The sequence below is a fragment of the Rhinatrema bivittatum genome, chromosome 8, assembly GCF_901001135.1.
Source record: "Rhinatrema bivittatum chromosome 8, aRhiBiv1.1, whole genome shotgun sequence".
Taxonomy (NCBI): domain Eukaryota; kingdom Metazoa; phylum Chordata; class Amphibia; order Gymnophiona; family Rhinatrematidae; genus Rhinatrema; species Rhinatrema bivittatum.
In genome coordinates this window covers 147,721,861-147,744,395 of record NC_042622.1, presented here as the reverse complement: position 1 = coordinate 147,744,395, position 22,535 = coordinate 147,721,861, and the positions used below count along the sequence as shown (strand labels likewise).

Here is a 22,535-nt window from a genome sequence, read left to right as displayed (position 1 = left end):
GACAGGGAGTTAAAAATGTGAGGCGACTGATTGGTCTTTTAAGTTTTCACCCAAAGACTGAGGCCCTGGTTCTAAGCCTGGATGCAGAGAAGGCCTTTGATTCCCTCTCGTGGGACTACTTGTTCTGGGCTCTACAAGCTTATGGTATAACGGGCTCTTTTCTATCTTGGCTGCAAGCTAATCCCAGTCCCAGGTTACTTATTAATGGTACCCTGTCGGAGTCCTTCTCTATATGTGGGGTCCGTCAGGGATGCCCCCTGTCCCCCCTTTTATTTGTGCTAGTGCTGGAACCTCTGGCTATTAAGCTGCGATTGGAGGATAGGTTCCAAGGCCTCCGCATCGGCCATCATCAGATGAAGTTAGCAATGTTCGCTGATGACATCCTGCTGTTTGTGGGACAACCCCGGACTAGTGTCCCTGTTATTATTCACTATTTTAATGTATTTCAATCCATAGCAGGCCTGACCATCAACTTTTCCGTCAAAACCCATCTGTCATAAGATATAAAAGAGATACTGACACTCCACCCTATCAAAGGCCTTTTCGGCATCAAAACTAATGGCTAGATAAGGGGTGGACATTTGTTGGCAAATAGTCATTGCGGTCAACACTCTGCGTATGTTAGCCAAAGCGTAGCGCTTGCGCACAAACCCTACCTGATGATCTCCAATAAGAGTGGGAAGGATAATCGCTAGCCTGTCAGCCAATATCTTGGTTAACAATTTCTGGTCATAATTAAGGAGGGAGATTGGGCGATAGGATTCAGGAGAGAGTAAATCTTTGCCTGCTTTGGGAATGAGGGTGATATGTGCTAGGTTTGCATTAGCAGGGAAAGAACCCTGTTCTATGAGGGCCGTAAATGCCGAGGCCAGCGGACAAGAAACTTGCTCCATGAGAAGTTTAAAAAACTCTGCAGTATAGCCGTCGGGTCCTGGGGTCTTGAAACATTTAGAGCGCAAAATGGCGAGTCGAACTTCCCCCTCTGTGATAGGCATGTTAAGGCCATCATGCTGCTCCCTTGTTAAACATGGAAGGGATATTTGTGCACAAAACCGGTCACAGGCCTCCGCATTCCACCCCTCCGTAGCATATAAAGATGAGAAAAAGTTCCGAAAGCATCGTAAGATAGCAGAAGTATCCCATACCACAAGGTCAGAGGGGCTCCGCAGCGCAGGGATAAAACGACTGGAACGGGTAGATTTGATTAAGTTGGACATCATCTTCCTGGCTTTATTGCTAAATTGATATAATCGGTAATGATAATACAACATAATTTTTTTTGCTCATTGATGAAGCAGGGAATTTTATGCATATTGTTGGGATAATTACTGGGTGCGCAACTCGTGCGTTCCCGAGGCAGCCAGTCGAAGACGCGTTTTGCGTAGTTGGGCACTAAGGGACAGAATACGTTGATTAAGCATCTTACGTCGATGGGCAACATAGGAAATTTCACCTCGTAATACAGCTTTCGTGGTATACCAGAATAATATAGGTTGTGATTGATGAGCCTCATTAAGAAGCGCATAATCAGCCCATTTGGTACCCACTAGGTCTCTAAATTTCTCGTCGGAGGCCAAAAAGTAAGGGTAGCGCCAGATGCGTGCCGTAGGTCTAGGATCGGAAAACCGGAAGTCTACCCATACTGGGGCATGATCTGAAATCACTATATTGTCAATTCCAGCATCCCAGAGACAAGAAAAAACATGTGCACTGACGAGAAAATAATCTATGTGGGAAAAGGTTGCGTGCGCTCGCGAAACATGTGTAAAGTCCTTCTCGTTCGGGTGTAGGGTTCGCCAGGCATCTAACAAATGCAGAGTATTTTCCAACAATGATGGGCCCTTGCCCTGGCCAGATTCACAGCATCGTCCCTGAGAAGCATCTATTTGAGGGTCTCGTATAGTATTGAAATCTCCCCCAACAACCAGAACAACCGATAAATAGGGGATCAAATGAGCATAAATTCCTCGAAAAAAATGAGGATCATAAGTATTAGGAGCATAGACATTACACATTACCACTGTTTGTTGAAAAAGTTCAGACACCAAGATAAGGTAGCGGCTCCTCGCCTCTCTTTTAATCATTCCTGCAGCTAAAATCAATTCCCTAAGCATTTTGAACTTTTCCCATTTTTGTGCAAGAGTTTCAGGAAACAAACTATCAGTGTTTTTGCTCTCAGATTTGAAATGTCCTTGAGTTAGTTGTGCGCAAAGAGAAAGGAAGGCGGACTGACCCCAAAATGGCAGAGGCGATAGGAGAAGCACCTTCCCCAACAGTGTCACAGGCCAGAGTGAGAGAAGTTGTGCAGGCAGTTGTTTTGGCCTTAGAAGAGAAGTTTGAGAAGCTTTATGAAAAATGTTATGAAGTACATACTTATTTTACCGATGTTAAAAAGTGATTGTAGGAGTCAGAATCATGTATAGAGTGTGTGGAAGATTGCATGCAAATGCCTTAGGCTGAGGTAAAGTCTCAAAGCAGAAGTGAGTAAATATGAAGATAAACTCAAGAACCTTAAGAGTAGATGATGAAGAAAATCTATGTTTCCGTGTTGTACAGCAACACCAGTCCAGATAACATGTGTGGTTTGTTTCCCTCTACCAGCAGATGGAGATAGAGAACACTGTTTTCCCAGTGTGACAATATTGCTACTACTTAGGGGTGGTGCAACTCCAGGAAAGTCCAGTATTTTCTGCCTCCAGCAGAGGGTAGGACCTGATGGTGCAGCAGCTCAATGTTGGATCTTGAGCCTGTCAGACCCGGAGCCAGGCCACTGCCTCTGGCCAGCAGAACAAGATCAATTTATCAACTCCCAGTCAGAAGATGTTTACATATTAACAACAACAACAAAAAAATCTAGTTGCCTCTTTGTACCTGAGGCTGGCGATTCCTCTGGCCTTCCTCGTTTCTCTCTCCTCCCCCCCCCAGAGAGAGACTTTGGGCTAGTCTCCATTTGAAAAGAATTAAAGTTATTGGCAAGGCTCCAAGAGAGAGGCATCGGGCTGGGCCACATGGCAGAGCTCCTGATTGCTATGAGTAGGGATGGAGGGCTAAGTCACTGAAATGCTCCACAGGAACTACCAATCGCTGTTAGTGCTGGTAGGGGTTGGGTTTCTGAAGCGCTGCTGGGGGGGGCCTGCAAGCCAAGGTGTGCGCACATGGAGAAATCAGAACAAGACTGCAGGCGTGGCACATGTGGGGTCAGATGCGCTGCGTCAGAGAAGGGACCTCTGAGCTTGGCCTGTGTCTGATTGGGAGAAATCCCCGGGGAAACCTCGTGGGCGGGCTCTTCAGACAGTGACACCGCTTCTTCCTCCAGGCAGATGCGGCAGGCCTGGGGGGCTGTAGGCAGCTCTGCCGATTGGGCCTTGGTGGGAATGAATCAGGAGGCTGACATGATGTTTGCGGTTCCTGCATGTCCGATCCTTCTCCCTTCCAAGGTGGCTGTTTCGGAGGGGGGGATAATGACCTCCCTCCAAACTTGGGACTTTTCTCCGCAGTTCTTCCACTTCTTGCACCAGGCATTTTGCACGATTAAGAGACCTGGGGAGGCCTCCATATCCGCTGGCTTCTTTAAGGGGGACCTTCTTCTGTCTCTGGCTTTGGAAATCCATGCGAAAAGGGCTAGGGGTGTTCTTCAAGCTCTGGAGATATCTTGGGAGGATGTCCAGGAGGGGTTTAATAAATTGCGGAAGACTAAAATCCAGACTATTTCTGGACATTTTAGCCCTTCTTTTGCCTTCCAGACATGAAAGCAAAAATCCATACAGTCCAGAAGAAATCCGGGCCATTGGCAACACTAGTTATCCTCTCTTCATCATTAGCCATGGCCAATGATCCCTCTAATTTTTGAAAGGCTACTTGTGCAAAAGTGTTCTTTTTTTCAGTTTTTTAAAAAACAGATCAAATTTGTGCGCTATAAGTCAGTATAATGCAAATATTGGAATTTCTCTGCGCTGTTTTTTCTATATGTCCTTGCACATGCTTAGAGCAGAGGTTCTCAACTGGTGTGTCGCCAAGCACATGCAGCTGTGTTGCCATACTTCCTGGTCCTCTGCTGGCCCAGCTGCTCCCCCTGCCCCAGCGAGATGAGAACTCTTCCTGTGCCCAGGCTTAAAATGCTGATAGCTCAGGCGGAATGTAGCAGGAGAGCTGGAGTTAGCAGCACTCACAACATGGTCTCTTCTTCCTGCCCCCCCAAGGCCCAGAAGAGGAAGTGGTGAGCAGTGGCCATGCGCACAGGAAGAAGAGACCATGCTAAGTACAAGTGCTGCAGCATGGCCCCAAAGCAGAAGAGTAGCGGGGCCCAGAGCAACGTCAGCCCCCATGGCCGATGGGACTCCTTTCTTGAGGCTGGAAGAGGAGGAGGCTGTTGTTGCTGCTGCTAGTTGTTCAATTGGGGGAAAGTGAGCATATGTGTTTGAGATCCGGTGTGTGAGTGACAGCATGTATGTCAGTGATTGACAGCCTGTGTGTGTGTGATTTGAGAAACTGTGAAAGAGAGCATGTGTAAGTGATTGAGATTCTGTGTGTGACAGCATATAAGTATGTGATTGAGAATCTGTATGTTTAAGTGAGAGCATGTGTATGTATGATTAAGAGACTGAGTGTATGAGAAAGTGTGTGTGTGATTGAGAACCTATGTAAGTAGAGAACATGTGTATATGTGTGTGAGAAAGTTGCACCCCCCCAATTCACAACAATCTCAGAGCATCTGGAAATCAAACGTTTCCAGGTATGGAGAGCAGAACATTTTTTTTTTATCTTTATTATTTTTAATTATTGGATCTTTGTCTGCTGTTTTAAAATATTTTATTGAAGTCTGGAAAGTTTTGATATTTTTTACTTATGATTCCATTCATCAGCTGTTTTGAAATACTTTCTTTTTGTTAGTATGGTTTTACTGCTATTGATTTTATATTTCTTGATTTGTTTTGAGGACTGATGATGTTTCTTTTTTTCTTTTGTTGCACTGCATACAAAGCCTCTCACTTATTGTGGTTTCCAGTTCAGTTTTGGTCTGCATGTTTCTGTTTCTGCTTTATGGTCTCTTTATTGTTAGGTGAGGGTTTGCACATGTGACTGAGGTGAGATATTCTGCTGGCATGTAGTTTCTGTGCAGGGCTCTATAGCAGCCTGGCTTGCTCTGTTTTCCTAATAGAAGTAGTATTGGAGTATTAAGGGCTGGTGTAATATTTTCAGTGTTGCCTTTTTCTTAGGTAAGGTGGTTGCTGTTTGAGTGCTGGAAGTTGGAGCTGTTCCGGTTTACTATTTATGTAATTTCTGTTCAGAAAGAGTACTTATCTTTCCCTTGTGTCATTCTTAACAATAAATAAAGGCCCACTATTACTTTTATTTTTGCCGTGGATTATAATGAGCAGTGTGTCACACGTAAGCATTGTCCCTGATGTGTGTGTCAAGATGGGAAATAGGTTGAGAACCACTGGCTTAGAAGGAACAGTCGTCATAGCCCTGATGATGACAGGATAATTTTTTAAAGCTAGTCCAATAAAAAAGGTCTTACACCTTATTTGTTAAACCTTAATTCCACATATCTAAGTGGAATAATATAGATTTTTCCATTCTATACTTTCCATTGTCTTGTTGTAGTTGCCTATTTTATACATTAAAAAAAATCAGACTATTCAGACTAGCAGGTCTAGGTTTAAGATTATGGTATCCATAGGCAAGAGGATCAGAAAGCAGCAGGGGCAGTACTAGTTTATAGTACCTTCACAATTTGGTCTTCCCCTGACCTCAGCATCTCCAGCCATCTTACTGCTAGTTATCTTTCAACTATGAGTCTCTTATGCCTAGGTTTTCTCCTATGTACTATGAAATTCACACCATGTTTTGTAGTTTGAAAAAAAAACCCAATTAAAGATTTATTGAATGAAGTCACTTAATATGTTAGACATTAAACTATTGTAAAGCTTGTTGCTAAGTTATGTTACACCGTGAACCGAGGTGATGTTTCTAACGTGCCCCGGTATATAAAAATCCTTTAAATAAATAAAATAAAAAATGTAAACAATAAACCACTTCTCACCTTCAGTAATCTGTTTTGATTATTTAACATATCGCCCAAAACACCCCCTCCCATCTCCTAATAAGCACCCATTTACACAGGACAATAGGTTACCCGGCTCACACAATCCAGTATGTAGTTTCAGCAAGACTGATTAGAGCATATTGCAAACTCTAACAGGATGGTACAAAAACAGTGTTACGTCACAGGGTTTTAAGTGATGATGGTAAAGGTCACAAATGAACGAAGCATACAATTCATTTAAGCGAAGCCCATCTCTACTATAGTTTTGGTAACATCGGTAGGCGACGAGCCTACTCCAAATAGGGTTTCTATATTTTCAAAAAGGTAGACATCTGCTTATGCAGGGATGCTGTGATATAGACCATACGTTTTGTAGTTTTATAGTATTAAGTTCCCAGGTTATATGTTCTTTTCCCTTCTCTCAGCCGTACTGCAATAAAGCGGAAATATTAAATAAAAATAAATATCCCTAAGATGAAAGGAGGCATTTAAATCTAAGAAGATGGAAGAGATTGTAAGAGCTGGAGACCAGAGCAATCCAAGGAAGAGAACGTCTTCATTATTTCCCGCAGTTCCTCTGCCCTGGGAGGTGGAGGAATATTCACTGCGACCACCCGAACCATTCAGAGGCCCCGCCTTCTTGCGTGTGACGTCACGCGCAGACGCCGTAGCAGAGCCCTTTGGGAGAGGGAGAGTGGGCCTTGGAATATGGCGGCGGAAGCGTCAGCGACAACGATGGCGGGTTTAGAAGCCTCGGTGAATGCCGGTGGTTCGAGAAAGGATGTGGAGCAGCCGCCGCCAGAGGAGGCAACGATCTGTGGGGAAACGGCGGCGGGTTAGTGACTCTCGCGCGAGATGAGGGAGATAGGTGACGTCAGTAGAGGCGGCCATGGCGATGTCCCAGGTTGAAAGCGATAGAAGGGAAAAAAGGCCCAGACGCTTTGGTGTTTGGTCGTTCGCAGAGGCGGGTTCTGACCGCATTCCAGGGCTTTGCCAGTTCCTGAATGTTTAAATATATATTGGAGTTGAACTTTCTCCCACAATTGTTCAAATTTTATGTACTTATTTAAATGTGGGAGGTAACAGTAACGTAACAAATAGTATTCTTGTCTTTCTCCCCCTTCAAATATTGAGTTCTCTTCCACATGAAAAACAATATTTTTCTTTAAATGTTAACGAATATTCTCCTCTGCCTCGTGATTTTTTTCTTTAAAAATCAAAGGGTTTGCGCTCTGTGTTGTGATTATTTAAAAATTAAATTTTAAAGTGTTCCCACCCCAAACTATTTTTTAAAAACTGGTTCCCTGTTCGTACCCGGATCAGTCCAGACTCCTGGGTTTTGCCTCCCCACCAACAGATGGAGTCAGAGAAGTTTTGGCTGACTCTGCCCTATACCCTGAGGTGCCATCTCTGCATCTAGCAGATGGAGGTGCAAAGCCTACAGTCTGTAGTTAGTTGAAAAAAAAAAAAAGGAAATAGGAAGATTAGTTTTCCAGAGAGGATAGCTGGTTTAAAAAAAAAAAAAATTTGGAGAAGGAGTTTTTAGCCTCCCAAAGGGTCGGCAGGACCTGAGGGGATCATCCCCCCTGGTAGCAGAGGCTCCTGGGGTTAAGGGTTGAGAACCCTTCTGCCCAGCCGGCTGCAGCACTTGGGGTGATACTGGTGAGCTTGGCTTATAGGGACACCATACGTTGCATTCGTGATTCGGATTAGTCGGGGAGCGCCCCGATGCGTTAATACAGCGATTTCTATTTGTGTCCCAGCTAAAATTAAAATTAAGTACATCCCCCATCCCCCCCCCCCCCCCCCAGACTTACCAAAACTCCCTGGTGGTCCAGAGGGGAGTCCGGGAGCCATCCCCTGCACTCTCACACCCTCGGTGCCAGTTTCATCATGGTGCCGATAACCTTTGTCACAGGGGCTACCGGTGCCATTGGTCAGCCCCTGTCACATGGTCATCGGTGCCATCTTGTGCTCCTACCATGTGACAGGGACTGACCAATGACACCGGTAGCCCCTGTGACATAGTATGGGCAAAGGCTATCGGTGCCATTTTGAGTACTGGCACCGGATGACCGGAGTGCAGGAGGTCGCTCTGGGACCCCTGTTGGACCCCCAGGGACTTTTTGCCAGCTTGGGGGGGGGCCTCCTTACCCCCACAAGACTTGCCAAAAGTCCAGCGGGGGTCGGGGAGCGACCTCCTGCACGCCGGCCGTCCGATGCCAGTACTCAAAATGGCGCCGATCGCCTTTGCCCTCAGTATGTCACAAGTACCGATGGTCGGCCCCTGTGACATAGTGAGGGCAAAGGCGATCGGCTGCTAGTATTCAAAATGGCGCCGATCGCCTTTGCCCTCACTATGTCTCAGGGGCCGACCGTCGGTACCTGTGACATAATGAAGGTAAAGGCGATCGGCGCCATTTTGAGTACTGGCATCGGACTGCTGACGTGCAGGAGGTCGCTCCCGGACCCCCGCTGGACTTTTGGCAAGTTTTGTGGGGGTCAGGAGGCCCCCCCAAGCTGGCCAAAAGTCCCTGGGGTCCCGGAGCGACCTGCACTCTGGCCATCCGGTGCCAGTACTCAAAATGGTGCCGATAGCCTTTGCCCATATTATGTCAGATGGGATACCGGTGCCATTGGTCAGCCCCTGTCACGTGATAGGAGCACAAAATGGAAACATGTGACAGGGGCTGACCAATGGCACCGATAGCCCCTGTGACAAAGGCTATCGGCGCCATGATGAAACCGGCACCGAGGGTGTGAGTGCAGGGATGGCTCCTGGACCCCCGCTGGACCACCAGGGAGTTTTGGTAAGTCTTGAGGGGGGTTCAGGAGGGTTGGGGGTTTGTTTAAATTTTTATTTAGGTGGCCGTATAATTCGGCGAAGATTCGTGTATTCGTGGGGAATCGCGATACGTTTCGCTTCCCCACGAATACTACGAATAGTGCAATATACATTGCGGATCGCCAATACGGTGAAAATGAATGCACACCCCTATTGGCTCACTCACCCCACGGAGCACTGGTAGTAGAGGCTCCTGCAGTTAAGGGTTGATCTGCCCAGCTGACTTCAGCGCTTGGGGTGATACCGGGAAGCCCGGCTCCCTCACCCCACAGAGCACAGGACCGGGCACACCAGGTCGTATTAAAAAAAAAAAAAAATTAAATTAGAAGGGCAAACTTTTTCTTTGAACCGGCCAGGTCTGTTGCCATTCTCCTGTTCTTTACTGTTAGGGACAGCCACGGTGTGTGTGGAGATTTTTTTCTCCTCAGCCGGTTTTCTTTGCTGCTGCGTGGTGCGGCCTGCAGCGTGGCATTTTCTGAGACGGCCTATACTTCTACTACCTCCCCGGGGGGGGGGGGGGAGGGCTCTTCAGGAGCTGTCGGCAGCGGCGATTCTAGGTCACGCCGGGAGCTGGCACGGCCGGGACGCCCACAACTCATTTCTTCAGATCTGTTCCCGCTCAGTGCGGGAACAGATGACATTTTGGCCTCTTTCCACGCTGCAACGCTAGCAGCGGTGGGGGGAGGGGTTTTCTTTTTTCTCTCTTCTGTGTTGTGATTATTTAAAAATTTAATTTTAAAGTGTCCCCACCCCAAACTTTTAAAAAAACTGATTGCTAGTCCCAAACTGCTGTTTTTCTCAAAATGTTTTCTCTGCAAACCACCTTTATGGTTTTATTTTCAATACTCTACAATAGCGGACCTTCAGTCTCCCCCCGTCCTAAGGTTTGGATCCGATCACACACTAAGGAAAATTATTGTTCCTCCATGTAGACAGATTTAATAAGAAATTTTATCTAAAATCTAAGGTCAGAGAATATTTGAGGCCCTTCTTTTAGACCAGGGGTGGCCAACTTCAATCCTCAAGAGCCTCAAATAAGTCTGGTTTTCAGATAACGGTTATACATGTGATAGATTTGCATACAATAGAGGTAGTATATGCAAATCTGTTTATCAAAATCTAGACCTGTTTGTGACTTTTGGAGTCTGGAGTGGGTGACCCTGGTCCAAATAAAGGGCCCATAATTTTTTGTTCTGGTCTTGGGGTTTTGTGGGAAATACACTAAAGTATTTATCCAAACTTTAATCTGAGGAAACATTCTTATTACATTTGTTCCAGGGTGTACCCCAGATATGAAACCCCTGTTTTAGACCATTGGGACAGTGTCATAATGAAGGGACACAGCCGTTCATGGTGTTTCTAACTTTTGTGTCTTAGGTCAGAAACAAGATTTGATCCCCATGGATGAGGGTGATAGCAAAGAAGAAAACACCGAGATGAGACAAGCTTCTTGCAATGGAATTGACTCCACCGGTGCAGCAGACACATTTGGGCTCGATATGTCCTTTGTTACTGCTGAATCTTCCCAGTGCTCCAGTCCACATGCCAATAACTTCGTGGAGATGGTAGTGGCTAGCAATTGTGTAGAGAGGCCAGCAGCCAGTGGCAGCATATGGGAGCCAGTGACTACCAACAGTATAGAGAGTGTGGCAGAGCCAGTAACCACTGATGATAGAGAAGAACCAAAAGCTGCCAGCATTATGCAGATGTCTAATGATGTCAAGCCAGAGCCTCTGACTAGCAATAGTATAGAAACTAGTAACAGAGTGGCAGAGTTCATGACTAGTAACAGCATAGAAGGATTTGTGGCTAGCAAAAACATAGTGGAGCCCATGACTATTGTCAAGACAGAGGAGCTGGTGGATAGCAACAGCAGGGCTCTGACTAGCATTTGCTTAGGGAAGCCGGCAGCTTGTGAGAGCATGGTAGAGACCATGACTAGTGTTAGTATAGAGCTGGTGGCTGGTGACAGCATAGAAGTGCTAGTGGCTAGTAACAGCCTGGCAGAGCCTGTCATAATGGATAGCATAGTGGAGCCAGTGGCTAGTGACAGCATAGTAAAGCCTGCAAGTAGCAACAGTATAGAGGAGCCAGCGGCTAGTGACAGCATGGTAAATCCTGCAAGTAGCAACAGTATAGAGGAGCCAGCGGCTAGTGACAGCATGGTAAAGCCTGCAAGTAGCAACAGTGTAGAGGAGCCAGCGGCTAGTGACAGCATGGTAAAGCCTGCAAGTAGCAACAGTATAGAGGAGGCAGCGGCTAGTGACAGTATAACAAAGTCAACAGCCAGCAGCAGTATAGAGGACATAGCAGCTGGCAAAAGCATGGAGGTGACGGCCACTAACAATGGTACTGAAGAGCCACTGACAAGTGACAGCATGGATTCAATAGCTGCTAATGATATGGAAGAGCAGCTAGCTAGTGAAAGCATGGAGGTACTAGCTGTTAGTGGTGGTATGGAAGATTTGCAGGCTGGCCAAAGTTTGGCAGAGCTAGTGACCAGCAGCAGAATGGAGGTGACAGCAACTAACGGTTCACTAGCTAGTGACTCTGCAATGGATACAGGGACTAGCAACAATATGGAGGAGCCAGTAGATGTTTACAGCATGGAGGCAATAGAGATGGAAGCTAGTATTAGTGTGGAAGAATCGCTAGCAGGCAGCAGTGTGAAGAAACTAGCCACCAGCAAGAGCGCAGAGGTACAGATGGGTGACACTAGCGTGGTGGAACCAGCCACCAGCAAGAGTGCAGAGGTACCGATGGGTGACAGTAGCGTGGTGGAACCAGCCGCCAGCAAGAGCGCAGAGGGACCGATGGGTGACACTAGCGTGATGGAACCAGCCACCAGCAAGAGCGCAGAGAGACCGATGGGTGACACTAGCGTGGTGGAACCAGCCACCAGCAAGAGAGGAGAGGGACCGATGGGTGACACTAGCGTGGTGGAACCAGCCACCAGCAAGAGAGCAGAGATACTGATGGGTGACACTAGCGTGGTGGAACCAGCCACCAGCAAGAGCACAGAGGGACCGATGGGTGACACTAGCGTGGTGGAACCAGCCACCAGCAAGAGCACAGAGGGACCGATGGGTGACACTAGCGTGGTGGAACCAGCCACCAGCAAGAGCGCAGAGGGACCGATGGGTGACACTAGCGTGGTGGAACTATCCACCAGCAAGAGCCCAGAGGGACCGATGGGTGACACTAGCGTGGTGGAACCAGCCACCAGCAAGAGCCCAGAGGGACCGATGGGTGACACTAGCGTGGTGGAACCAGCCATCAGCAAGAGCCCAGAGGGACCGATGGGTGACACTAGCGTGGTGGAACCAGCCACCAGCAAGAGCCCAGAGGGACCGATGGGTGACACTAGCGTGGTGGAACCAGCCACCAGCAAGAGTGCAGAGGGACCGATGGGTGACACTAGCGTGGTGGAACCAGCCACCAGCAAGAGTGCAGAGAGGACTATAACAGATACTGGTGTGGAACCAACTCTAAGCAAGTTTATAGAGGGACACATAGCTATCACTGATGTAGTGGAACCAGTCATGAATGACCATGTAGAGGGGTCGATAGCTGACACTGATGTAGTGGAACCAGTCATGAGTGACCATGTAGAGGGGTCGATAGCGGACACTGATGTAGTGGAACCAGTCATGAGTGACCATGTAGAGGGGTCGATAGCGGACACTGATGTAGTGGAACCAGTCATGAGTGACCATGTAGAGGGGTCGATAGCTGACACTGATGTAGTGGAACCAGTCATGAGTGACCATGTAGAGGGGTCGATAGCTGACAGTAGGGTAGTAGAACCAGTTACAAGTAAGACTGCAGATAGACTGATAACCAACACTGGTATAGTGCAACCATCCACTACTAAGATTGGAGCAGGACCAATAGTGGACAACAATGTGGTAGAACCAGCCCCCAGAAAGATTACAGAGGGACTGATAGCTTACAGTGGTGTGGTGGAACCAGCCGTTAATAAGATTGGGGCAGGACCGATAGAGGACAGCAGTGTAGTGGAACTAGCACATAGTGACAGCGTGCAGGGACCAAGAACAGACAATATGGAGATGGCCACTACTAACAACAGTATGCTGGTGGCAGTAACTGACAGCAGCATGATGGAGCTGGCCCCTACTGATAGTGTAAAGGTGCCGATAGGTGACAGTGTAGAGAGGCTGCTGGTTGGTAGCATGGTAGATCCAGCTACTCTTTCTAGTATGGTGAGGCCACTAGAAGGTGGCAATATGGAGAAAGCAGCCACTAGTCAAAGCATGAAAGAGCCTGCCACTAGTGACAGTATAGTCATGCTAGCCACTGGTGAAAATGAGGGGCTTCCGGTAGGTGGCAGTGAGGAGAAACTGGGTACTAGTGACAGCATGGCAGGATCATCAGCAGATGACGTGGAAAGGCAACCAGCTAGTGACAGTGCAGCGATGATGGCAGCTAAGGTTGGCGTGGAGGCGCTAGGAGTTGGAAATAGTATGGAGGTAACAGTAACTATAGATGGAATGGCGGGGCCAACAGCAAACTTGTACCAGGCAGAGGAATTGGCAGCTGTCAACAACGTGCAGCAGGGGGCGATCCTCCCTTTCCCACCAGAGTTTGAGAAGTACTGGAAAGCTGCCATGGAAAATCCCTGTGACTTCGCTGTCTGGACTGAACTTTTGCAGTATGTGGAACAGGAGGTAGGCATAGAAAAATCAGGTAACCTGTGGAATCTGTGTTTTGTCCTGCATCCATGAAAAACATTCCTTTCCAACTTCCAAATATGAGCTATCAGCTGAAAATGGGTTCTCTGTTCCAGTCCTTAATGGCCTAATTTTCATGGAGTCCACAACAATTAGTGATTTGAAAATTTCTGTAAGGCTTGCTTTGCAGAGATAAAATGCACTGGCTAAGTACCCTCTTATCCGTTCTTCCAATCGATTGTTTTGAAGGGGGCAGTGGGAGTATATGGAAAGTGCATTTCTTCTCCGGTGAGGCATACCACCCTTTCCCATTCCCTTTCTCTCTCCATCCTTACCTGTGTAGTTTTTTCCCCCAGTCCCTTTTTCCCTTAATCTTCTTGCTGTCCACACAGCCAGCCTTCACAGCTAACCCTTCTGCACTTGTGGAGAGACAGACTGTGTTGCATGTTCCCTGTACGTGCCCGGATCAGTCCAGACGCCTGGGTTTATGCATCCCTGCCAACAGATGGAGACAGATAAATTTTCACTGACACTGCATCCTAAACCCCAGTGCTACCTGCAGTTCCTCAGTGTTTCTCTGTCTCCAGCAGATGGCAGAGGGTGCTAAACCTGCAGGTCTGCAGTTTTTGACTGACTTTTTTCTTTTGAGCCTTCCTCCCAGTAGTTTTTCTTTTTCTTTTTAAGGAATCCTTTTTGGGTTCTACCCCATCCAGTTGAGGCAGACAAGCTGGAGGTTGTCACCCTTTTGTGAGCTCGTCTGTGCGCCCGTGGGGTGTAAATGTTTGTCCAGATCCCTCCCCGACATGAGGCTGTTGCGGCGGCTGCAGGCTCCATCGGGTTTCTGCTCCTGGCTCTGAGATTTCTCTTAGGAGTTTAGTCTCAGAGCTCAAGTAAAGTTTTTGTTTTGGGAAAAAAAAAAGGCCTTAGTTTTTTCTGGCAGCAAGACAGCACTGAGCTGTGGATGACTTCCTACTCTCCCGGTAGCGGTAAGAGGGGCTGTTTTTTCCCATGGGGATCACTTTTCGTAGCTTTTTTGTTTTTTTTTTTCCCGGGTCCTCCGTGTGCTTCCTTCCCTCTTGAGATGACCCGCGTGTCGGGTGTGGGGTTCGTCCTGGTCGCGTTTCAGTCGGGGCGGGCTTTGTGCAGGCTGTGCTGAGGGAGGGGTCGGCTCCTCCGGGGCCCTCCAGCATACGGTCTCACCCTCTACAAACATGAGGCGAATTCATAACTTTGAACTCAGTTAATGAGGAGGCTATTGCTTGGCTTCATAGATTTGCATTTGCTAAATAATCCTTTTATCCCTCCATTCCCATTTGGCCCTGTCCTCACACCCACCCCCAGCCTTTTACTCGTTCCCTGCTTCCCCTATCCCTTTTCCAGCCCTCTTTCCTCCCTTCTGCTTCCTGGGCCCTGATTGAAGGTGAAGACACTACCTCGCAAGCCAAGAATATCCACTTGCCTCAGGCAAGTGGGTGAGTAAGTTTTCTAAACCCTGATGATTATTCATCATATATATATTTGCATACACTTAATCCAATAACTGAGTTAATTTGTCCCTTCTGGTGATCCCTTAAATCATTCCTGTTTGCAGCCCTTGCAAACTGGAATTTATAATTCTTGGCTTAGAATCCCTGGATGAGCAATTTTCCCTTACATGTATTCTTCTTTCTTGTTTAGTCTGAGAAAATGCTTAATATATGTCTCTTGGAGTCATAACCACAATGGCCAGCGTTAATAAAATGTAATTATTTGGAACAGTGTAACTAAGTCTTAAGTCTTAAGTCTCTTCTTTATTAAGATAAATAGTATTTCCCTGTACGTACCCGGATCAGTCCAGACAGCGGGTTGTGACCCCTTTCCAGCAGATGGAACCAGAGAAAAAAATAACTGAAACGCATACCATATATGGGCATAGCTCACCCTGCGCTTCTCTGTATTTCTCTGGTTCCAGCAGATGCAGTCAGACAAACCTGCGGTTCCTCTCCTCAGAGATATTTCAGTGTTTTCTTCTCCTACATTGGGTCAAGCAAGTATTAAAATATTAAAAAAAAAAAAGTTGGAACAGAATTTTTAAATTTACAGGAGACAGTTCTGTCTCCTAGCTCTTAAGGAGTCCTAGAGGGGATTTCCCTTTGATTATTCAGCCTAGGACTCCAATTCCCGGTAGCCATAACAATTTCCCTGCACAGGGGTGATACTGGTGGTCCAGTCACTCCCCCTTACTGTTTTGGTCTCCCCTGAGATGTTCTTACCTCAGGTCCCCTTGCAGAGATGTTGCCATTCCTTTGTTGTGAAAGTTCAACAAAGTTTAAAAAAAAACCTAACCAACAAAAAAAACAAAGGGGATTAAAGGAGACAGTATTTCTGCTTGTTCTAATCTGAAGCAGAGGTAAAAAGTCTATTTATGCGGTTTTTACGCTGACCGGCAGGGATTTAAGCACCTCACAGCTGTTTTTCCGGCTCCTGCACTTCACTATTTTTTTCAGCTCAGCTGATTTCTTGCAGCCGATGCCAAGGTCACCTCTCTGCCTTGCCTGCGGGGAGCCTGCTTTGCGGCTCTCCCGCGAAGGGCTCTGCTCTGTCTGCTTTCCTGGAGGGGATGGACCCTCTGGGACTGCTTCTAAGTTGACGACCTGGGGTCGGTTCGCTAAGCGTGTGTCTGGGCTGGCCCTCCCTCAGAAAATCGCAGGAATGGTGGCCATTTTGTGCCCGGACCTCGAAATAGTTTCAGAACCTCAGGGGGGAGGGGAGCCCGATTTATTACACTCTCCGCCTGACTTAAGTCCCATGGGCCCCCCTGTTACACATTTTGATTCTCAAGGGGCCCCTCCACCACAGGTACCTGACAAGCCTTACCATGGTTTTTCCACAGAGTTCGTGCTGCTTCTACACAGGTCTTTTTTGGCCAGCTTGGAGGCACAGGGGGATCCCGTTCTGGACCCTCCCCCGGCTAAGATTCCTCATTTGGTCAGTGGCCAAGGCTCTGGCCCACCGGACCCACAGGGGGCTACTAGGGTCCGCGCTATACCCGGGGATTCAGATACTCTTCACCCTCCACATCCTGCTCCTTTGCCAGATTCTGATTCAGATCCAGATCTGCTGCTTGTGAATCCACCCGTAGAAGGAGATGACCCACGGGTCCTGCGGTTATTTAAACGCGAGGAGCTGGATCCGCTTATTCCCTTTGTTCTGGATGAGCTAGGGATTGAAGTCCCACCGGAAGATACCACCAGTGCCTCCACTTCTGCCAGTGCATCCATTTCCCGCACCGTGGATCCGGTCCTAGGTGGCTTACGAGCTCCGCCTCGTACCTTCCCGTTTCAACCTGTGCTTATGCAGCTCCTACTCCAGGAATGGGAATCCCCCGATTCTGGCCTCCGGGTGGGCAGGGTGATGGATAAGCTGTATCCCCTGCCAGATCCGGCCCTCGACATGTTTAAAGTCCCCAAGGTTGATGCTTCAGTGTCCGCGATCACCAAACGCACTACAATCCCAGTGGTGGGGTCGACAGTTTTAAAAGATCTTCAAGACCGCAAGTTGGAGCTATACCTCAAGCGAATCTTCGAGGTGCTGCCCTTAGGGGTCCGCACGACGGTGTGTAGCAGTCTCATGCAGCGGGCGAGCCTTAGGTGGGTTCAACAATTACTCAGTACCCAGAACCTCCCGGCTGCAGAGGCCGAACAAACAGAGCAGCTCGAAAGGGCGATTGTGTATTGCGCTGATGCCCTTTATGATCTCCTTCGGGTACAGGCAAGAGCCATGGTCTTCGCGGTCTCTGCTAGGCGACGACTCTGGCTATGTAACTGGGCGGCGGATTCCTCTTCTAAGTCGCAGTTGGGCTCTCTTCCCTTTAAGGGTAAGTTGCTTTTTGAGGAGGACCTGGAACAGCTTATTAAACCCTTGGGAGACAGCAAGGTTCATAAGCTGCCTGAGGACCGCCCTAAACAGTCCAAATCCTTTTTTCCTTCGCGCTCTCGTTTCAGAGGTCAGCGCAGGTACAACAAGCCGCGTGGGTCTTTTCAGCGGAATACCCCCTCCAGATCTCAGGCATGGTCTCATTCCTTTAGGGGACGTCTGCCGTTCCAAGATGGAAACCCCCAAGGATCCGGCGCCAAGTCCTCACAATGAGATGTGGAAGGCCCATTCCTCCAGTCCCATTTTAGGTGGACGTCTGTCCCTTTTTCTCGGGGAATGGGCCAAAATTTCTATGGATCAATGGGTCCTGGATGTGATCGGAAATGGTTACGCTTTAGAATTTGCTCGAGACCTTCCGGACCGCCACCTGATATCTCCTTGCGGCACTTGGAAAAGGCCTGCGGTGTGTCGAACCCTCGACAGACTCCTGGAGCTAGGAACCATAGTTCCTGTTCCCCCCCCCCCCCCCCAAACAAACAAGGATCCAGCCAGTATTCCATTTACTTTGTCGTGCCCAAGAAGGACGGCTCTTTCCGACTGATCCTAGACCTCAAGTGGGCCAATCGGGCTCTCAAGGTTCCCCATTTTCGAATGGAAACCCTGCGGGCGGTCATAGCGGCGGTTTGTTCCAGCGAGTTTCTGGCTTCTCTCGATCTCACAGAGGCTTACCTGTACATCCCTGTTCGCAAGGATCACCAAAGGTTCCTTCGCTTCTAAATTCTGGGCTGGCACCTGCAGTTTCAGACTCTCCTGTTTGGTTTGGCCACTGCTCCTTGCACGTTCACCAAGGTGATGGTGGTAGTGGCGGCTTTTCTTCGGCAAGAAGGAGTCCTAGTCCATCCCTACCTGGATGACTGGCTTATCCTGGCGAAGTCGATGGAGCTCTGTGTGACGGCAATGAGTCGTGTCGTATTGCTGCTTACCTCCCTCGGATGGATAGTCAACTACTCCAAGAGCAACCTCAAACCCTCTCAAATTCTGGAATTTCTGGGAGCTTGCTTCGACACCCGCAAATCCAAGGTCTCCTTACCCAAAGCCAGGGCGCTCAAGCTCATGAATCAGGTACAGCTTCTCGTATCTCTCTCGCAGCCCATGGCCTGGGATTGCCTTCAAGTACTGGGCTCCATGGCCTCCACCATAGATTTGGTTCCCTGGGCATTTGCACATACACGACCCTTGCAGAAAGCTTTGCTTGCCCGTTGGAAGCCTGTTTCGGAGGATTTTCAGGCAATTCTACCACTTCCTGAATCTACTGTCGTCAGTGGCTCTCTCTCGACCACCTCTTGAAGGGAATGCCCCTGGAGTCTCCCCAGTGGATGATTGTGACGACGGATGCCAGCCTCTCCGGCTGGGGGCAGTGTGCCAGTCTCTATCGATTCAGGACCGGTGGTCCATAGTCCAGTCGGCACATCAACCATCTGGAAGCCCGGGCATTCCGTCTGGCTCTCAAGTTCTTCCTTCCCTTGCTTCGCCACAAGACGGTGAGAGTCCTCTCAGACAATGCAACGACGGTGGCTTATATCAATCGCCAGGGGGGCACCAGGAGTCACCTGGTGCTCCCCTGAGAAACGCAAAAGCTCCCAGGTTCTTCAGTCGCAGAAGGGAACACAGCTCGGAGAGCGTGGATGCTCTGGTCCTGCCCTGGCCCAGCGATGTCCTCCTCCATGTATTTCCCCCATGGCCTCTGGTGGGAAAGGTACTCTGAAGGATAGAGTTTCACAACGGGCCGGTAATTCTCATTGCGCCAGAGTGGCCCCGCAGACCGTGGTTCACGGACCTCGTGAATCTCGCGTCGGACGGCCCTCTTCAACTCTGTCACCTCCACAATCTCCTCCGACAAGGTTCCGTATTTTTTGAGCAGGCAGATCGCTTTTGTCTAGCGGCCTGGCTTTTGAACGGAGGCATCTAAGAAAGAGAGGCTATAAGGAGGAAGTCATCTCCACGCTGTTGCGGGCTCGTAAAACCTCTATGTCGCTGGCGTATGTTCAAGTTTGGAGAGTTTGATAATATGTCTGCGGAACTTGGGGTTTCGACGCGCAGGGCTTCGGTCTCTCTAGTTCTCTCCTTTCTCCAGAATGGTCTCTCCAAGGGCTTGTCTTTCAACTCCTTGCGTGTTCAAGTCTCAGCTCTTGGCTCTCTTTTGGGGAAATTAGACGGTTACGTGGTGGCATCCCATCCGGATGTGGTGCTTAGCCCCCTTAAGAAAACGCATTTGAATCCGCCCGTCCAACATACATGTCCGTCTTGGAGTCTTAACCTGGTCCTTCTGGTTCTCTGCGAGACGCCTTTTGAACCTCTACGTTGGTCCATGCTCAAAAACCTCACGCTTAAGATAGTGTTCCTGGTGGCTATTTGTTCGCCCGGAGGATATCTGAACTGCAAGCTTTATCCTGTAGAGAACCCTTCTTGAGGTTCTCGGATTCGGGGGTCTCTTTAAAGATGGTTCCCTCTTTCCTGCCAAAGGTAGTCTCCTCCTTTCATGTCAGTCAGTCAGTGGAGCTCCCTGCCTTTTCTCAGGAGGATATTGTTAGCTCGGTTAGTGGTGATTTACGCCGTTTGGATGTTAAGCGAGTTCTCTTGCACTACTTACAGGTCACTAATGATTTCAGAGTTTCCGATCATCTCTTTGTTTTATGGAGCGGCCCTCATAAGGGGCAGAAGGCCTCTAAAGCTACTGTAGCTCGCTGGCTAAAGGAAGCTATTGTGTCCGCATATCTCTGCCGGGGCCAGCCGGTTCCAGAGGGTCTAAAGGCCCATTCGTTGCGCTCGCAAGCTACTTCTTGGGCGGAGAGCTAGCTGGTTTTCCCACAAGAAATTTGCAGAGCGGCCACTTGGAAATCCTTACATACGTTTGCTCGGCGTTATCGTCTCAACGTTCAGGCACCTATTTGGTTCCTTTGGCAGACGTACACCGAGCGGGACTGTCTCGGTCCCACCCTAACTAGGGAAGCTTTGGTACATCCCCCTGTCTGGATTGATCCGGGTACATACAGGGAAAGGAAAATTGATTCTTACCTGCTAATTTTCGTTCCTGTAGCACCACGGATCAGTCCAGACTCCCTCTCGGTCTACTTCAGTCCGCCCGTAGTCTTTTCCCTTTTGCAGCGCTGGTGAATGCCTTTTTTATCTTACAGAAGTATTAAATAAAGGATTCATAAGGCACCGGATGTTACTTTCACAATTGTTAAGAGCTATGTATAACACTCTTCCAAATTGGCGTTATATTATTACTGTTGAATTGTTACTTGCTTAACCTTATTTGATTTCTTTTTCTGCTTTGTTAATGTTTATACTGAGGAGCGCAGGGTGAGCTATGCCCATATATGGTATGCCTTTCAGTTATTTTTTTTCTCTGGTTCCAACTGCTGGACAGGGGACACAACCCACTATCTGGACTGATCCGTGGTACTACAGGAACGAAAATTAGCAGGTAAGAACCAATTTTCCTATGTAAGTCCTTGCCTTCCCTTAATTAGCTTAGTGGCCCTTTTCTGTACGTTTTCTAACATTTGGATATCTTTTTTGAGGATGACTAAAATTGAACCCCATATGCCAAATGCTTTACATGGTGGAAGGATATCATCTTTGTTTCTTGCTTTCACCCTCCACTGAATCTCTGAACTCACCTGACATCTGAAAGCACAGAGACTGCTCAGCTGCTTCAGGCATGTGCCTGGAATCTCTGTAAATCTTGAGGTTTCCAGGTTGTGATCCCGGACCCGACTTAACTGTAGTGTGTTTGCAAAATGCACTTTGGAGGTAGGAAATGGTGGCTGAATAATATGTATGGTTGAACTTGAGCCAAGAGCTGGAACTACCAGTGGAGGGAGTGCTTTAGAAGAGTGATGTATTGTTCCATGCCCTCCCTGTTTACAGAATGACATCTATGCTGTCCGAAGGGCCTTTGACGCCTTCCTATCCCACTATCCATACTGTTATGGCTACTGGAAGAAATATGCTGACCTGGAACGCCGTTTTGACTGTCTTCAGGAGAGTGGAGAGGTAAGGAGAGCAATCACATGGAAGGAGTTTCCAGGTATTTGTTGCCTGTGTATATATGGTTGCCCTGGGATTGGCCCTCGTCAATTTATTGAAGTGTCATAAATGTGACAGCAGCTGCTGCTTTATTGGTTGGGGCTGTTAAAGTAGCTCAGGTAGTAAGTACAAGACAGCGGCAGTGAGTGATGGGAAATGCTTTCAGTACTGCTGTAGTCTTGTGTTGGCTGCCCTCCTTCCCCACCAATCCTGCTGTTCTGCTCGAGATGAAGGCATTGCATGTCACAGCACAGGCTTTTTTATCTCCCTGATAAGGTGAAATAAAAGAGAATTCGTGTTTATAATGTAGTTCCTGTTCGTACCCCAGATCAGTCCAGACAAGTGCGTTTCCCTGTATGTGCCCAGATCAGTCCAGACTCCTGGGTTTTGCCTCCCCTCCAGCAGATGGAGATAGTTTTACTGACAATGCAACATAACCTGAGATGCCACCTGCAGTCCCTCAGTATTTCTCTGTCTCCAGCAGATGGTGGAAATGCAAAACTTGCAGTCTGTACCTGTTTTAAAAAAAAAAAAAAAGTTCCCTCTCAGGAGGTTGGTAGATCCTGGTGGGGCCATCCTTCCTGGTCGTAGGGTGGACGAGCAGGGGGTTGGGAACCATGAACTGTGCTTGGTCTCTCGTCGTTGGAGGTTGAAAACTAGTGGGGCCAGTTCCCTCTCCTGAAGGATCTGTGGAGCCTGTTGCTGCCTTCTGTGCAGGGAAGTACTTCTTTTACTTTTTGTTTTCAGTGTGCTTAAAGTTTAAAAAAAAAAAAAATTTCTTAGCTACCAGTGTTAGCTGCTTGTTCTTGCTTTCTCTGCACTCGGGTGTTAGCTTAAGGCTGGGGAAGGCTTCTTTTGCTTTTTTGGCTCAGCGCTTGTAGTTCGCTGTACTTACCCAGATCAGTCCAGACTCCTGGGTTTTGCCCCCCCCCTCTAGCAGATGGAGACAGAGCAGTTTTCAAAACAATATCCGCCTTATATAGAATGGTGCCATCTACAG

General features: G+C 48.2%; 1 protein-coding gene across 3 annotated transcripts in view; it reads left to right on the top strand.

Moving 5' to 3' along the window:
- Nucleotides 1-6,706: 6,706 nt before the first annotated feature.
- Nucleotides 6,707-22,535, top strand: part of LOC115097047 — a 175,401-nt gene continuing 159,572 nt past the window's right edge. Inside the window, exons 1-4 of one of the 3 annotated variants that reach the window (XM_029612478.1) lie at nucleotides 6,710-6,884; nucleotides 10,272-12,456; nucleotides 12,619-13,582; nucleotides 21,377-21,502. In XM_029612478.1, coding sequence (XP_029468338.1) covers nucleotides 6,758-6,884; nucleotides 10,272-12,456; nucleotides 12,619-13,582; nucleotides 21,377-21,502 — 3,402 coding nt within the window. In that variant the 5' untranslated portion in view covers nucleotides 6,710-6,757. Of the gene's footprint in view, nucleotides 6,885-10,271; nucleotides 13,583-21,376; nucleotides 21,503-22,535 lie in introns of all 3 variants that reach the window. The other 2 variants (XM_029612479.1, XM_029612477.1) reach the window with 2 other exon arrangements.